Consider the following 19003-nt stretch of genomic DNA (forward strand, 5'->3'; position numbering starts at 1 on the left):
CGGGTTGCGGTGCGCTGCAGGCTCTGTTGCCATGGCTACGGCGTAGCCTACGGCGTAGGGTATGGCGTAAGGTACGGCGTAGGGTACGGCGTAGGGTACGGCGTAGGGTACGGCGTAGGGCTACGCCGTAGCCTACGGCGTAGGGCTACGCCGTAGCCTACGGCGTAGGGTACGCGGCAACGCGCACCATTCTGCGTTGGTGTAACGCGGAACCATAAATCAGCCCTCAGTGTGTGCCCTGTCTGCTGTTCTGAACTTCTCTCTTGTGCTCATTTCGCTGGGACTTCGGGTCCCTTTTGCGGTATGCGTTTATTGTTGTGTCTAAAAATGACGCGCATAGCCCACCCAATCAGAAATGGTACAGATATTCTGTGATATTTTTTTTATATTCATAAGAAAATAAAATTATAAAAAAAATAAAGGATCCCCATAACTTTGATTGGGTGGGCAGGACGCACGTTTGGGTGGGCACAGCTCACCCCTGCCCCACCCTAAAACCGGCCTCGCTTACAGGTGAATGAGACATGGGGTAGTTTTGTTGAAAATGTGCTGTCCAAAATGTCCTGGGAAACTGGACTCCTGCAAATGCGCGTTCCCCAAAGTTTGTGGGGGCGTGGCTTTGGACGGAGCGCTGACGGGAGGGGGAGGAGGGGGCGGGGCTTAGAGGAGGTGCCACTTTCAAATCTTGCAAGCTCTAAAACATCAGGGACCCTACCTTTAAGCCAGCGTCGGCTAATGCGATGTCATTTTTGATTCAGCTGTCGAGTTGGCATGTTAAACCGTATATCCCAGTGTAAATGTCTGACGGCCCCTCTTGGCTTCCTGACCAACATTTTTGTTTTGAAACCTGAGAAAAACAGGCTTCAAAACAGGTCTTCAGAAACCAATGGGTCATGTGACCGAAGGCTTCGTCCATTGTTATATTTATGTTTGATCGTCAAGGCAGTGTGGGGAATTTTGGCAGCGGGAACACAGCTGCTCAGCTTATTTGGGTGAATATCAACACGCTTGTAAAAAGAAGTGGCTTTGATCATTTGGACAGCATGATGAATGTTGGCTGCTAAAATTCAAGCTTGAATCTCCACATGAGTGGAAGTCCTGGTAAACTTGCCTAAAAAGTCAGACTGTGCAACGCTCTGAGAGAGAGGAGGAAATAAATAGATACATAATAGCTATATCTCAGATAATATACTCCTTACTGAGCATGATACAAATTAAAGTCAATGCCAGCACAAACAGGAAATGACTAACCAGTATGGTTTGTTTGAAAAAGATGCCAAGAGATCTTCTGTCTAAAAAGAACATGGCAGCCAAACTTTAGAAAGGTACATATGACCAAACCACTTCTGAAACAATGTCTGCGTGGGCAGATGAGACCAAAGTGGCGTTCCTTTTGCCTTATTACCCAGCGTCACTTCAGCAGAAGTATGTCACTGTCAACTATGGTGTTGGGGGGTCGAGGGACCTTGACACCTTGCTGTACTTGGGTTGAAGGCTCAAGGAATGGCCAAGTCAAAGTTCAAACCCTAAACTAACTGAAATGCTTTGGTGTAACGTTATAGCTGCTTAAAGTGAAGTTGCAAGCTCTTGAATCATTGGGGGCACATGGCATCATACACAAGACAAGTTTTCCTTGTTGGCTTTGATTTTGTGAAATAAACAATGGCAAAAGGTTGTTTGTTGGAGTCTGCATTCGCCCAATACTAAGACCCACTACGATGAAATAATTTCTATTATGCTTTTACACACCGACAATGACACACACATGTACCAAACAAACCTTTATTGATGTTAATTGTGCTGCAACTAAACCAAGATCCAGAAAGGCAAAGTAACAGCTCAATGTGTCACCAGCAAGCAGCAGTGTCCTGCTCTGATTTATTCCTCTTTAAATCATGATTGTTGACTGATTTTGTTTCCTGTTAAACACACCTGTGCAGTTTCTGGTCTCTGACTCAGAGACACAAAGGTGGCAGAATAAGGAAAGAAAGAACGATTCACAAGCTTGCAGCTTATCACAACATTCCAGCACAGTACGAGATGTGCTGAACTGTGACCGGGCGCTCAGTCTTGTCTTCTTCAGCTGAAGTTTCCGTTTATTTGACTAGGTCTTTGTCAAGGAGTTGCAAGTGAACAGCTGCACACAGACAGACAAGCGTACTCCTCGTTTACTTTAAACCTGCACACTTACAAAACCCTGTAGTTGTCCCTTTGGGGTCAGAAAAAAATGCTATTTTGTGAGACTCTTTTGTTAAATGTTAAAAAGGAAAATTATGTAAAGTAGCGTGTTTCATAACAGCATCCTGGATGCTGTTGATTACATTAAATTATGTATTAGGGTTAACGAGATTCAACCCAACTCAATTAGAGCCCATGCAGTCAAATAAAAATGTTAAAAAGACGGATACAACAGTTAAATATTAAACCAGGGAAGTTCAGTTCTCATGCGCATGCACTATTAAGTTATAATATTAAAACAACTGAAAGGTAAAGTGGATTACTTTTACTGCTTTTAAACGAAGAGAAAAACTTGAAGTGCATTATAGATCTAATGAAGCATCCTCAGCACAGTATAGTCCATATATACTCCACCCTTGGAACATTAGGTTGGTGATATTAATGTTTTTGTGGGGGGTTTTCAGAGCTGAATATCAATAGGATAATATTACATAACTTTCCTTTGTTTTTATGACTGGAACGTGTCTTGTTGATTGGAAAAACTATTTGAATTTGTCTACTTCTAGCATGTTCAAGCAATTTGTTATGGGCTCATCTGAGAATACTGAGGTGTTACTTAGCCAGCTGAGAGATGTAATCTCTCCAGCATGTCCTGGGTTTACTCCAGGGGCTCCACCCGGTTGGAAATGCCGGAAGCATCTCCCCGAGGAGGCGTCGAGGACGCCGCCTAACCAGATGCCAGTGACTCTACGACGACACCCTGCCGAATGGGAGAACTTCTCACCCCATGTCTGAGGTGGAGTCCAGCCATTCTGTGGAGGAAACTCGATTCAGCTGCTTGTGTTTGGACTCCCGTTGTTTCGGGTCGTCACCGAGGGTGAAGGTCGCAACATAGAGCAACAGGTAAATGAAGAGTCTTGCCTTTTGGCTCAGCTCTCTCCTCACCACAACCGACCACTACGGTGTAAACATACTGTACTCCTCCACTAGTTTGCCCTTTAAACCCATGAACAAGACACTGCAATACTTAACCCTTGTACTGTCTTTGGGTCAAAATTACCTAATTCTCCTATCCTTCTTTCCTCCTGCTCTCTCCTTCCTTCTCCCTTCCTCTTTTTTTCCCTTCTTTCCTTCCTTCCTTCTTTCCTCCTGCTCTCTCCTTCCTTCTCCCTTCCTCTTTTCTCCCTTCCTTCCTTCTTTCCTCCTGCTCTCTCCTTCCTTCCTTCCTTCCTTCCTTCCTTCCTTCCTTCCTTCCTTCCTTCCTTCCTTCCTTCCTTCCTTCCTTCCTTCCTTCCTTCCTTCCTTCCTTCCTTCCTTCCTTCCTTCCTTCCTTCCTTCCTTCCTTCCTTCCTTCCTTCCTTCCTTCCTTCCTTCCTTCCTTCCTTCCTTCCTTCCTTCCTTCCTTCCTTCCTTCCTTCCTTCCTTCCTTCCTTCCTTCCTTCCTTCCTTCCTTCCTTCCTTCCTTCCTTCCTTCCTTCCTTCCTTCCTTCCTTCCTTCCTTCCTTCCTTCCTTCCTTCCTTCCTTCCTTCCTTCCTTCCTTCCTTCCTTCCTTCCTTCACCCGAAGACAGCACAATACTTAAAGGAGCCGTCTGTAAGAAATGTCCAAAACTGGTACTGCAGTCACTTTCAAAATATTGTTGAGCGGCGTGTACCCTCCCCCTCCTCCCCCCGACCAGAGGTTGCCAGGTAGGCTGCAGAATGCAGCAGGAACGTAGGCTGCCATGGCTGCCATAATTAGAGCCGAGCTGGCAACCCGGATGCCGAAACAATACTGACTTGGTGATTGGGAGATAGGTGGAGGGTGGAGCTTCAGAAACAATACTGACTTGGTGATTGGGAGATAGGTGGAGGGTGGAGCTTCAGGCCAAAACAAAAAATGACAACATAAACATCAGTTGAGGGCTGCAACTCCTCTTTTTAAACTGGAATATTCTGGCTTGAGTGCTGTTGTCAGTGACATAAGTATTTGAAATGAACATGATTTTTAAATGTCTGTTGACATATCGGGGTCATTTTATGATTCGTTTTATTATTGCTCTTACATACAGCTCCTTTAAACTCCTCTGCTTGAAGCAAACATCTTGTCTCAAACCGAGAGGGGGGATTTTAGCCTTTTTCCACTGAGAACTTTGGGTCAAACTTGGCTGTGAACCACTCCAGGTGGACAACCTCAGACTCGGAGCGATTCAAATGGACCCATGTGATCACGTGGAAGAGTTAAACCAAACACCACAGTGGTCGTCACCTGAGTGTCAGTTACAAGGGTCCCACTCTGGAGCCGGGCTGAGCCTGAACCAATGACACTAGTTTGCTAATGACACTAATTTCATCGACTGATTTGGAACCACACCATTTGGAAATCAAGTGTAGTGAAATCTCTTAGAAATCCTTTGTAATGAATAATTACACAACATCAATATGAGGCTAAAATAATTCAAATGGTATATTGTTATGAGAAAAAAAAAAAGTATTTACAAAATCACCTAACAATATTGGATTCACAATCTCTCTGGTTTGAATAAATATCCAATCAAAGCATGACTTGAAAAGAAACTAATGTATTGATCTGTGCCTGAACTGGCTCCTACTGAAGAAGTACATCTTAAAAAAAGGCCTCCCTGCAACAGATGGATTTTCTATTAAAAGTTACTAAAAAAGATAAAGGAGTGCATTTGTTGGGGGTATTGATTACTTTTAACAATTTGCGGGGTTCCCTGAAATACACTGGATTAAATAATATCAACCCTTGAGGGTTATTGGAGAATATCACAAGACATTCTAATTTATATCTGCAACTTTTTATTTCCAAACTTTTCATATAATGTACATCAAGTCTCCTGAAGTGAACAAATACAGTCATTCGGTTAACTGCATATTAAAATAGATCTGGTGGTGTGATGAGCGTTTGATGTGCACGAGGGCCAGACTCCAGTGTTTATTATTTCGGCGTATTAATATCAATAATAGCGGTGAGGTTCAGTGGTTTGGCTTATTGATTGGTGCCTTGGTTGATCACGTTGATTTGGAGACAAAAGAATAACCTCTTTGCAATAATAATAATAATGACAACCACAATCATATGCTGTAACAATGCACCTTTCAATAACTATGTCTACATCATACTGTTGCTCCTTTCACTTTTTTTAATTGTATATATGTTAATAAGATCCATTTGTCTATTTTCTGTTTGCAACTATTTAAATCTGGGTACAGTGAGCGAAATAACCGGAGTCAAATTCCCTGACTGGCATGTTCAAACTTAATAAAGCTGATTCTGATTCTTTGACAAAGCAGCATGGCGTACACCTGCTTCTAACAATATTTGTCAGGCCGTTGATCACATTTATTGGTCAAAAAATAATAAAAGCAACAATAACTTTAGAGGTATGACATACTGTCAATAATATATTGATTTAATATGGAGGTATCAAAAGAATATCAGTTGACTTGAGCACATTTGAGAAACCAAAGAGCCCATTGTGTCCGGTATCTACACAGCGACGGTCGATCCCACAAGTGTGTCACACACACACACACACACATGCCACACATGAATCCTCCTCCCAATCTCCAGGCCTCAGGCATGCGCTGCTGTGGATGTTCTCAAAATACACCCATCAATCATGGAGTAGACAGCTACGCCCCCCTCCCTCCCCTCCCCCCAACACACGCCACACCGACTGCTGCAGGAGGCTCAAGGTGAAGGAGGGCGCTGCATCTCTCCATCTATAATAACTCACCTGTAGTGCTGCACACACTTCAGCCGCGGACTGACTGCGTTCTACCCCCGCAAAAAAAACAAAAAACACTTTCTGCATCACACTTTAGAAAAAAAGAAAATCACTCGACCGATACGACTTCAATCAAGGACAGAGTTAATAAGAGAAATTATATTTCCCAGTCTGGAGGAGCTTCGCCTGCCTACACACACATCTGGACAGATGTGAGTGATGGACACACACACACACACACACGCACACACACACACACACACATACATGATGGGATTTTTTTTTAACTGCAGCTTTGGGAAGGGGGAGAAAGAGAAGTGGAACCTGCTAATTCCCCGGGAGAGAGGACGAGAAAAGAGTGTGAGCCCAACACTTGCCCGTGTGAGACGACTATAACTTTTTAAAATTTTCTCTTTGTATTAAGATTTCACAAAAGGTCAATACATTCACAGACATATCATAATTTCTCTCATCTCACCCTCTGTCCCACCATTGTTTCATAACCAGAGGTGTCAAAAGTATTCACATTCATTACTCAGGTAGAAGTATAGATACTAGAGTTTAAGATACTCCTGTAGAAGTTGAAGTATCAACTCAAGTTTTTTACTCAAGTAAAAGTATAAAAGTACTGGTTTCAAAACTACTTAAACAACACAAAAGCCAGTGAAAATGAATGCATCTTAGTATAATGCAAATATATTAAAGAACCATATATGTGTACTATTGAGCATTAACATGTGTTTCAGAGAGCAGAAGATATGATGACTAGTTGCCTATGGTGCAACTAGTATTGTTATGGTGCAAAAAGTCAAACTTCAGAGGCATGTTATCATTTATCCTAACCTTTATTGGAATGTACATCCAAGTTTAGTTGCAGGAATCTGAGGGAACGGATGTAAGAACAAAACTGGACAAGAACATCTGAAACAACCACAACCAAATTCACTCTATCCGGATGGAGCAATTTAACTGGATAGGTTTTTTTTAAAGGCAGAAATGAAATAGAGTAACGAGGCTGTTTTTAAAATGTAAGGAGTAAAAAGTACAGATAATTGCGTGAAAATGTAAGGAGTAAAAGTAAAAAGTCGTCTGAAAAATAATTACTCCAGTGAAGTATAGATAACCAAAATTTCTACTTAAGTAAGGTAACGAAGTATTTGTACTTCGTTACTTGACACCTCTGTTCATAACCTAATGCATCTGAAAAGTTAAATAAGTAAAACAGAGAGAGAGACAAACAGACAGTAGGCATTACCATAACTCAATGATCATACAAACACATTGTACCTTATCCATCTTTCCCACTTTCTCAGACCTTAGTCCTGTTTCAATCTCTTCTTTACATATCTTCGACTATAACTTTGTCTCTTTACTAGTGCGGTTCCTCACATGACCAGAGCGTAATCCCCCATCTCTCTAAAAGCACGTACGTGTCTTCAAGGATTCACGGTGGCGAAAGACAAAGAAACCCTATAATACAATTAGCATCCTTCAAATCTGAGACGCGTCAGAGTTATAATCCTGCTTCCCGTCTCTCACATGCTGTTGCATGTGCTGTTGCATGTGCGCACCTCCTCCGGAGGGACAACGCAGATGTAACATGTTGAAATAATGACCGCAACATCTGACAGCTTCGCCCGCTTTTAATTTAGCCATCAGTTGGACTGTCGCTATCAGTGTTTGCACACGCGAGGCGAGGAGGAACACGCTGAATGAGAACGAGATGAAGGGAGACAACTGTGGTTTCTGCTCAGCTTCTTTTCCCACCAGCCAACAAATATTTGGCTGCCGGTGAACAAAACCCCGCTAACGTTAAAGGTTTAAGGGTGAGGAATTAAGGCAAATCTAGCGAAACAACAGAGGAGACAGGAGGTGGGGGACAAAGATAGACTCGTCGGCAGAGAGAGGAACAGAGCAAACAGAGACGTATAGAGGGAGTTATGTAACTAAAAGGCGTCTGTAATGTCAACTGCTCTGTCTTCACTTGAGCTGACGTTACTTTGAACACGCAGAGATGGAATAAACCCAACACACATTTGTCTGCATGTTTTGACAGAATCTGGTTGTATGGGTTGCAGCCGACTTTCAACATAAGAGAAAACAAGCTGTCTTTGCTGGAGGTGACAACGTGTACTTGAGCTGCTTATCTTCAGCATTTTCCAGTTTATGGTGCGCCTAATCTCTACATTGGTTTGATGAAATTCTTCAACTGAATTACACTTCTTCATTCTCTGCATTTTATCTGATTGCTAAAGGCAGAAGTTATGTGAACAAAGGAAAACCAGCCGGAGAGGGGGCCTCTGAAGAAAAATACACCACAACACAACTGCAGTGGCTCATAAGATATAAATGTGAGGGATAACCTTGTTTTCAGCCCATATACTATATAATTTTTTGATTATTTTTAAAATACAATTTAAAGAGCTAAGTCAGATGTTGATGATGGTCAATAGAAATGAATGAAAAAATTAGAGGAAACACTTGAAGTATAAACCTGATAGTGAGGCGATATAGCTGTGACGGGTCATTTTATTGTCTTTCATGCAACGATAACACTTTCTTACAGCAGCAATGCATGATTTCGTAACAAAAAAAGTGTTTTTGCTTGTTTGAAGAGTGATTAGGTGAATTAAATTATGCATACCTCGCAGGCACCAGATTTTAAACCAAAATTTGAACAATCTTTTCTAAGCTGCTTTAAAGAAGTTTTATCTTGAACGCGTCACCTTTTTCCGACAAATAACTTTAATCACCGTATTTTCCACACTATAGGGCGCACTTAAAATCCTTAATTTTTCTCAAAAACCGGCAGTGCTCCTTAGGTATGAATTTTGTTGTGCTTACAGACCTCTAACCAGTTTTGTGTGGTACACTGCGCTCCAAAATAGTGCAGTTTTAGTGCGACTTTGGTAACGACGAAGCCGCTCCGCTTGATTGATGGTCCGACCGTTCAGCTGACATTAAAGTCTGTCATTGGTTTGATACGGGTTGCTCCATCAGACAACGTTAGATAACTAAATATGTAGCTGGCAAGCAAACATCATCTAGTCCATGTTACCTTACTGTAATTAGAGGTCAAGCAAATGTTTCTTTTCAGTTTCAGTTTATTTTCGGTCACAAAAAAAGAATAAAAATAAGACAAACATCAACATAGCTTTTACAAAATTAAAAATAAAATAAAAATGACAACAAGGAACCAAATACACTGTTCAAAGAAAACATTACAAAAAAAAAGAAGTTTCCAGACCGAAAAAGGTGTCGGCTGAAGCAAAGCTTATTCATTGCCTACCCTCAAAAGGATTATTTAAAGTAATGAAATAAAAGCAAGAAGTAAGTGATAAGTACAGTCTGACTGCGAGTAAAACAAATTGCCTCCATGGGGATAACAAAGATTCCTTGAACCTCGAGAAATAAGAAAGAAAAAAAAGGTGCAGTCTACATGTTTCCTTCATCCTTGAATAATCAAATCAAATCACCAAATAAATGAATACCCAAATCAACATATTAAGCATCACCGCTCATTACGGTACTTTGATATAGAGAAATCATCCTTCTTTTCAATGTTTTTTTAAATAAGGTTAAGGTTCTACTTGATTTCAAATCCGTCTCCAACTTATTCCTGATTGTTCTGATTTTTGATTTCCTGTATCTGCTCTCCCCTCTGAGGTTGTAATGGCTTTGTCTTAAATTAAACATGTTTTGAATACAGTCTGGCGGCATGTTATTGTTGATTTTGAACATAATCTGTGCAGTTTTGAATTCCACCAGTTCATTGAACTTGAGCTCATTTGTGTCTATAAATAATTGGTTGGTTTGGTTGCTTTTTTTGGAGTAAGAATATTGGTTTCGTGATTGTCTTAAATGTGTGTCCCCATAATTCTATACAGTATGTTATATAATGTTTTATTAAAGATTGATACAGGAGTTTTAGTGAGTTTAAAGTTAGAATATTTTTACATTTATATAGAATTGCAATGGTTTTTGATATTTTGTTTTTTAAGAGGTTGGCGTGACGCTTCCAGCACAGCTTATGATCAATAACCACTCCAAGAAACTTATTAACAAAAACACTTTCCACTTCCACATTATCAATAGGTATGTGTCTGTGTACACTTTGATTAGTAGGTCGATTTCCAAAAATAATACATTTAGTTTTACTTATATTTAATGATAACTCATTCACATCAAACCACCTTTTTATTTTTTTAAGTTCAGTTTCTACTGTATTTAGGAGCTTTTCTAGGTGTTTACCTGAACAAAAAAGGTTTGTATCATCAGCAAATCAAATACAATTTAGTTTACAGCAAACATTGCAAATATCATTAATATAGAGTATGAAGAGCTTTGGGCCTAATACTGAGCCTTGTGGTACCCCGCATGTCACCATCCTTTGCTCAGACTTTTCATTATTTATCTGAAGATATTGATAACGGTCTTCTAAATAATTTTTGATCCATGCCTTTGCGACCCCCCATATCTTTCAAGCTTATTTAATAATATCGTGTGATCAAGGGTGTCAAAAGCCTTCTTTAAATCAATGAAAACCCCAACTGTATATTCGTTATTATCAGTATTTGTCGAAATAATGTCAGTCAGTTCCATAAATGCAATTGTGGTAGAACCATTTGTTCTAAAACCATATTGCTGGTCACTCAGAAGGTGATGTTTTTCTATGAAATCCTCCAGTCTGTGTGCAAATAATGTCTCAAGTATTTTAGAAAATTGAGTAAGTAGAGAAATTGGTCGATAGTTAGTCGATAGATAGTAGAAGTTGTGCCTATTACCATTTTTAAATATAGGGATGACCTTTGCAATTTTAATTTTTTTGGGAAATATGCCTTTTTGAAGTGACTGATTACAGATATATGTTAATGATTTTGCTATGGATGAAATTATATGATCAGTTGACTTTTTATTTTTAAAATTATTTACTACTTCAATCAATTCATTCTCGTCCACTTTAGTCAAAAATATAGTATTTGGGTTAATATCAATATTCGTTTCACTGACATCACCTTTAATTTTTGGGTCAGAAATTTGCATCGCCAAATTGTGACTAACATTTATAAGGGGTTTTTAGCGTAAACCCAATTTCAAATCTATATCATCATCCAGTTATAATCAGTTATAAAACAAAGCAATAATGTTGTATTTGACTTCTAGTTAAACCTTCATATTCAATTTCCAGTCAGCCGGAGCTTTATTTATTCAACAAGCCTGTTTTTGTCAACTAATTGCAAATTCATGAATATCAGCAAAACAGTCACGCAAAGCAGTCGCCATCTGCAAAGATTCATAAGTGCCTCTTAAAAGCAGTTTTTTGCAGTGGGATCCAAACACACAGTCCCCTACTTCATTCACAGTCCGTCAGGGTACTCAGTGAAGACAAAGACGGGAAACTAAATGCCAGTGGTGACGTGCAGCCTTTCGTGCAGACTCAGTGTGTTGTGAGTGATTACTCTTTATTCCTGCTTAAGCTTTAGTCTTGTCTGGGTTCAGACCTCTGCGTCCGTCTTCTCAACCCAGGTCGCTGAAAATGGAAATTGTGTACGGCGCCGACATTTATTTCAGATATCAAGGAAGATTCTACTTTGAATAAAGAAGCGATCTGAGGAATGCGTTGGCTTGTTCACAACATGTCTGACCTTGGTTCTTATCCTGCTGTCCTTTTGTTCCGTTTCAGTTTTGCAGACATTAAAACCTCTTAAACCCAGGGCTACATTCTTAGACCTACGCTCGAAAAGGACATATCCAAATTAAACAAAGATTTTCTCTGCCTCTGCAGGGTCTACATGGATGATCCCAGTATCAGAATAAAGGGGAGACTTTGATCTTTACTGTAGATGTGAAATGTGTACATATTTATAGTACTGGTAAAGTTTAAATAAAGCTGGAACACAACAAAAAACATTGGATTTCATTTCCATCTAAAAAAAATAATAATGATTTTTCATTGAAATCCCCCTTATAATTATGCTATTGCCCCCTAAAACCCCCCAAAATTAAAATTTGGGGTCAATAAAATAAATCAAAGCAAAATGATACATCTTTTAGAAGAAAGATGTCTATGCGGAATCCAAATGTGCCAAAATGGCACATTTTGGCAAAATTTGGCACACACAGAATGTCTTAGCGTAAAGCAACTTTAAGGACAAAATATCATATTTGGACAAGAGTTTGCCATTAAATTACAAATTTTGCACAAATTTAGCATGCCCCATTTTGCTATTTCCACTACAAGGAAAACTATGGATAAGAAATTAAATTTGCCTTAAAGTGGATATTAGCACCAGCGTCACTCATAATACGTTTTTTTCTGAAGCTTCATCTTCTACTAGAGTTAGTTTTTTTGCCATCTTCTTCTTCCTTTTAGGATTATTTTGTGTCCCAAACCAAATTCTCCACCAAGAGCCAGAGAACTGCAATGCGCACCACTGGTGAATACGCATGAGGGTAACTGAAGCCGGGTCCAACGGGTTTAAGTGGTTAACTGACTCACATAAATGATCTTCTAAGTGAAGGGGAAGTTGTACGCAATGAGAACTTCAGTATATTGTGCTGCTACATCGTCTCGTCGACGGTTATTGTAGGATTTTGCATATGAGCCTGTATTTTTGCAATATTCAGATATTTCCTTGAGTTATGCATCCAATCTCAGCTGTGTATCCCTTTATGTCATAGTTTCCTCTTCTTCCTCCCAGCTTGTTGTCTCGTAACGTTTCACAGACTCAACTCTGCGATCCTGTTAGTGCTTATCGGTGCATAGCTCAGCTCCAAACACAAACACACACATATGTACACACATACACTTTTTCCAACCAATCAATACCAAATTTACAGTGGTAGCTTTTCCCTCCCTAACTGAGCTCCGGTCTCAGGGGCGGCAGGCGCCACCAGACTGTGGAGGTCTGGACTCAACATCCTGTAACTGCATGGGTAGAGTTCACACCGCAAAAGGGTTTAAGCTACAAAAACATTACTGAAGACTCCCTGCTGAAATGTGCTATTCTATACCAAGATGCTTTAGAAAAGGTATTCAGAAGAAAATATAAATAAAAAACCAAGCAACTACAGAAGGACAATAAAATGGATGACAGATCATAACAACATGATTACTTATCCAACCAACAAATCCAAAAATATCCACGAGATACAAAAACAAAAGTCTGCTGTAACAGCTGCTCTAAAGCTGCCGACAAGCTGATCTTTAGTAAATATAATGTTTGCTGCCTTGGTTTAAAGGCAGTAGCTCTAAAATGTCATCTGGTAAACCCCCCCTCCATTCAGAGGCTCAAGGGAGTTCTTTTATATGGAAAGAAACTAATAAAAAGAAAAAGGATCCAAGCTGAGCTTTAGTGAAATACAGGTCTGCACAATATCATCAGAAAACACTTGCTTGTTTATTTCTCCGGCATCAATCATATTAATTCAGTCCATATTTTTCCTCTAGTTAGCCCAGCTCCAGGATGAACTGCCACCCCAGAACCAGGGGCGAAATAATAGAAATAATTCAGCTTTGCAACAATTTCACAAAAAAAGGTCAGAAAAAAATTTGCCACATTGGACCTGTTTCAAGGTAACCGTTAGAATCCTTAATCGTATCAAAATGAATCCAAGTGATAAATACAAACAGGAACGGTCTATAACTTATTATACTCGGCTCAATAGTTTTCACATGCTGGGCCCTCTACATTTAACTCCTCTGGCTCAGACTCGTCCAGCTGGGACTAACACTGATGAAACGCTCAACAAGATCAATAGCAATCCTCGCAAATATCAGACATCTCCTTTTGTGGAGTGCACTCAGAGGATGAATAGAAATTGGAAGCGCGGGAGATAAAAGTACAATCACATTTCGACTAATTCCTCGTTGGCGCTTCTGTCTTTGTTTCTGTGTCATTTCATCATCTCGGAGATCTTTCTCCTCTACGCGTCTGAGGAAGAAAGGGGAGTTTCAACAGCTGCATGAGGAGTCTTTGAATCAAATGAAAGACCAGGAAGGTACGTTTTTGGGAATATAAAGCGAAAACAGACCGCATGCTAATATCGCCACATGGTGCAAATGTTTAGAGACAGGGGATTCCTGTTTTGATTACAATTGCACTTAAAATTGGGCATGTTTTTTCAACCTTTACTGTCTTTTCTGTTTGACTGAGACATCAGGCTTTTTTTTCTGTGTTTGTTGGAATTTTATATACAGGACTGTCAAAAAAGAAAATTAGAATATTGTGATAAAGTCCTTTATTTTCTGTAATGCAAAAATGTCATACATTCTGGATTCATTACAAATCAACTGAAATATTGCAAGCCTTTTATTATTTTAATATTGCTGATCATGGCTTACAGCTTTAGAAAACTCAAATATCCTATCTCAAAAATTAAAATATTCTGGGAATCTTAATCTTAAACTGTAAACCATAATCAGCAACATTAAAATAATAAAAGGCTTGCAATATTTCACTTGATTTGTAATGAATCCAGAATGTATGACATTTTTGTTTTTTTAATTGCATTAGAGAAAATAAAGAACTTTATCACAATATTCTAATTTTCTTTTCAGTCCTATATATAGTAAAAAATCTACATAAACAATATCCTGATGGTGAGGGATCTGAATTGGACTGAAGAGTAAATCATTATCCCAAATGGAAAATGACACTGCAGTATAAATTATTGAAGAAAAAATAAATAATTGTTTGAAAGTCGAATGTAAAGTACAGTGAAGCATGGCTGAAATCTGCACAACATCGACATGGATGGACTGAAATGTTATGTTTGTATCCTGGCAACAGCTGAGGTGATGCGGTCACCGGCAGGCGACCCAACCAACTCTCTTGAGAGACAACGTGGACGGAGAATCACAGACAACTGTTCAATATTTGGGGTGCAGAGATGCTCCTTCACAGCAACGTATTCCCTCTGGTGTTCAGCAATGCAGCAGGGCCTCCTTTACTTTAAAACTCTAAAGTCCCTCTGTGGATAACCAGAATCCTCCTTCTTCTCTTCATAGATGAGACGTTAGCATTGACCACCACCATGAAATGCTATCGCCACCAAGTAGCAGACTTTTACAGTGGAACGATTTACATAACTTGGATTTGAGAATCCCCTTTTCACTACTCAGATGTTCGTTAGTAAGAGAGATAGATAGACAGATAGATACTGTATTAATCCCGAGGGAAAATCAAGTCCCGATGGAAATGAAAGACTGTATTTGTCACTGACTTAGCATCCCTTGTGAAGTTCAAGAAGAAAAACATTTTTTTTTTTTTACCTTGTCTGCACACTTGTCCTTACACGTGCCTTGGGAGAGCTATATAATATTTTTATCCAGTCAATAAAAGATTTGCCAAATCCAAATTTATCTAAAGTTGCCAATAGAAACTTTCATATGACCCGATCGAATGCTTTTTCAGCGTCTAAAGATATAATAGTAGTTTCCTGTTTATTGATACTCGAATAATCTGTAATATTAAGTAATCTACGAGTATTAGTAGAAGAATGTCTACCTTTAATGAAACCTGTTTGATCCGGATGTATAATAGAAAAGGTGACTCTTTTCAGACGTTTGGTAAGAGCCTTGCTAATTATTTTAAGATCTACATTTATCAATGATATTGGGCGGTAGCTCGATGGGAGCAAAGGACCTTATCCGGTTTTAATAAAAGACTAATATTAGCAGAATTCATATTTAAGGGTAAGCTTTTATTCTCCCTAACATTTAGGATCATTTTATAAAATGTTGGTGCTAATATGCTCCAGAATTCTTTATAGAATTCGGCTTCGTTTAAATGTCCTCTTTGCTCGCAGATTCCCTCTTGATCGGCATTCTCACCATCTCCCCCATTTGGGGACTAAACTCAGACTTTGGAAAGCTCGATCAGCTGCTTCCACTTACAAAAACCTCTCTGTTGTCATGGTTACTCATCATAACAGAAATGAGAAAAGTGACAGAATTACCAGCAGAAATCATCAAGAACCACAGCAGCAATAAAAATGTTTCGAACAACTCTCTCCACAGGAAAGAGAAAAAAGCTTGGTAGAAAATCTCAAGACTATACGAAAAAAAAAAAAAAAAGACAGAATGACATTAAAGATGAGAATGGACAGCCTTTAGCGCCTAGATTTTTAGAGATATAGATAAATCTCAAACACTCAAGAACAGTTTTCTCTTTGTCCATTCGTCCCTCTCATCCTCCAGCTTCACTGCCTCCTTCCCTGCCGATAACCCAGTTGATAAATCTCCTCTTGGTTGCTCACATAAACAAAAGACAGCATGGTCGAGTGAGTGGGACGGGAAAAAGAGACGATAATCATGTATTGATACATTTACCTATGAATGCTCGCTGCATCGGCAATCATCCTCCTGTTTTATTTCAGTGGAGTGTGTGGGCGGTTTTAAAAGGCACTTCAGATCTCCCGGTTAAGAATAAAAAGTCTTTGTAACGTCTCGTCTCTCTGGACCTGGGCTTCCAGCACACACACGGCTGAGCTTCTGCTTCAATACAACCGGCGGTGCTGCCACACATGAACACCCGTCAAACAATTCATAAAAACGTTTCTCCCGTTACATTTCCTCACCACGCAACTACGGAGATCTACATGCAAGGTTTAAATCTTGTACATAAAACACACTGTGAGCGACTACCACTAATGAAAGGGAGAGGGCGAGACGTTGTTGAGGAGAAAGATGAAATAGAAGGTGGAGATGCGGTACTCACCATCTTCTTTGCATTCCTCAGGCGGTTTTGCCTTCTTGGCTAGCCTCGGGTCCAGCCACGATGTTGTCTTAGTGTTGTGGCTGTGAAGAGAAGACAGAGCGAGTGTGAGAGGGAGTGTGATACACGCCGAGAGAGAGAGGAGACTTGGCTCAAAGAGAGACGGAGGTTGGTGGACTCTTAATTCAGCCACAGAGTGATTTCAGCGAGGGGAAGATGGGACTCCCTTGAGTGCCCACCTCTAAAAAGGTGACAAGAGAGACAAAAAAATGCTTTAGGTGAACAAAATGGCAATCGATACTTTTAATTTGCTTATACGCTCCCTCATTAGCAGGCAGGGCAGGGGAGGGGGGAGACGAGGCATTAAGAGACAGAGAGGTGACTGAGGGAGTGATGGAGAGGAACAGCTGTGGGCTTGGCAGATTCTTCCAGAGCCTCAGGCAGAGAGCTGGATCTAAATCAGATATGATGATGTGCCAAGAAAACTGGATGCAGCTACATGACTTTTCTAAAGCTCTGGAGCCACAATACCCTCCTTCATGATGACAGAGCGACAGCACCGCCTTGCAGGGCGAGAAGGGTTTGCAAAGTACCAACAGAAAGAAAGCAAACTGGGAAGATGCAACAAGAAGCTCTTCATATATCATTCTTTTCTATTTCTATGTTTTGCCGAAGGAGCTTTTTCCAACTATGTGTCAACAACAAATGGAAAACAACAACCTTAAGGAAGAACATAAAAATTGGGGTGAATACTAGAATACACAAAACGGATGCTAAAGTTTTCAACATATTAACATATATTTTCCCCGTGAAGTTGCGTCTCCAGACCAAGGGCAACAATTTCACCCTTTGCAGCCGGGCTACTACAAACACATTCATTCGAGTTAAACATTTTTATATCCTTCAGTTTTCTGTAAAAACATTTGTCTGGTCCGCTGTCGTCGCCCTAACCCCTTTTGCCCTGATCCGGGGTAAAAAGGAAGGTGTTTTGACAGCAGATTGATGGAGATCACAGGGCAAGTTAAAAAGGAAGCTATCGGACAAACTAATGATGGCGTAAAATGAAAAGTTAAAAGGATCACTGATTACAGTTAATCTCGACGGCATGAATTAGCATTTACAAGGACACCTAACAATTTGCAAAACCTGGACTGCATGTAGCACGAGGAACCATGTTAGAAAAAATATTATTACATTACACATAAGTAATCAGCTAGTTTTATATCTGCCTGATCAAGATAAGATCGAAGATGCTGATTCATGGTGTTGTCATGGTGACGATATTTGGTGCATCACAGGTTGTGCTTTTACTGTGAACTTCCACTTCCTGTTAGAGTTTGGTCGGTCAGTCATCAAGGTCGGCTTGTGATGTTCACAACTAACAACTGTGCTTGAATATTCAATGAAAACCTTCAAACTAGACTGTTTTCAACATTAAATGGACGTGTTTTTGAATGCAAGACTTTATTTGGGGAATTGAGCTAACCACCTCATCAAGTGGGAATCTAGGTGGGGATTGGTTGGTCAGACTCTACGAGTCTTTTGGAGGTTCCTATGTGTCTTGCTTCTTTCCACGCCCATGTCACGGTTTTCAAAAATGTGTGCATACCGCCATGCACATGTCTGGCGTGAAAATGTGTGCACCGGCGTTCAAATTGTCAGTTGACAGTACCCAACTTTAAAGCAGTAAAACTCCCTTTTATACACCAAAGTATGTTTCCCTAGATCTCACCAAGTCAAGAGGGGTTCGAAACAAAAAGAAATCTTCACGTTTTAACAGTTGTGACTTCCACCAGAACAAAAGAAAACTCTGTGTCATCTAAGTTTCCCACATAAATGCCTTAAAGCCATCACCATAACCTAAATTCAAAGTTAACTGATACATTTTCTCTGTTTCTGTCACATGAAGATGTTAACACACATCAAGTGATCGGTTGTGAGGCGCTGAGACGTCAATCAGATAAAATAAAATTGACTCTTTCTCACTGAGAAGAAAACAGCGTTGATGATGAAATTAATTAAAAACAAGTCATGAGATTAGTTCCAAGGTTAGATGATTATGTGTTTCCTATGAGTCGGGCGTAAATGTGCAGATATGGAAGCTTTGGTCCAACTAGAACTGAACTGAAGAGTCTGGAGTGAGCATGTCTTCATGGATCATGCTGACCACTGGATCATCAGCTACTTAGCTTAGCAAGAGAATCCTTCTGGACCTTTGCTGAACTGGTCCAGCCATGCTCGGGTTAAGGACAGGACAGGTCACATATCCCACAGACATCCCTGGGCAGTGCCACGCCGGATGAGACAACTAATCGGGCCGGGATTAAACCCAGATTGTGTGTCTGAACCAAGAATCAACCATCTAACTTCTGCA

The 19003-nt window shown here is 40.0% G+C and overlaps 1 protein-coding gene across 7 annotated transcripts in view; it reads right to left on the reverse strand.

The window, feature by feature from the left end:
- magi2a (membrane associated guanylate kinase, WW and PDZ domain containing 2a) overlaps positions 1 to 19003 on the reverse strand; it is a 369187-nt gene that overhangs the window by 100666 nt on the left and 249518 nt on the right. For all 7 annotated transcript variants that reach the window (XM_061715304.1, XM_061715305.1, XM_061715303.1 and 4 more), the window contains one exon: positions 16633 to 16712. In XM_061715304.1, the coding sequence (XP_061571288.1) occupies positions 16633 to 16712 (80 nt within the window). The remainder of the gene's footprint in view (positions 1 to 16632; positions 16713 to 19003) is intronic.

The sequence above is a fragment of the Cololabis saira genome, chromosome 23, assembly GCF_033807715.1.
Source record: "Cololabis saira isolate AMF1-May2022 chromosome 23, fColSai1.1, whole genome shotgun sequence".
NCBI lineage: Eukaryota > Metazoa > Chordata > Actinopteri > Beloniformes > Belonidae > Cololabis > Cololabis saira.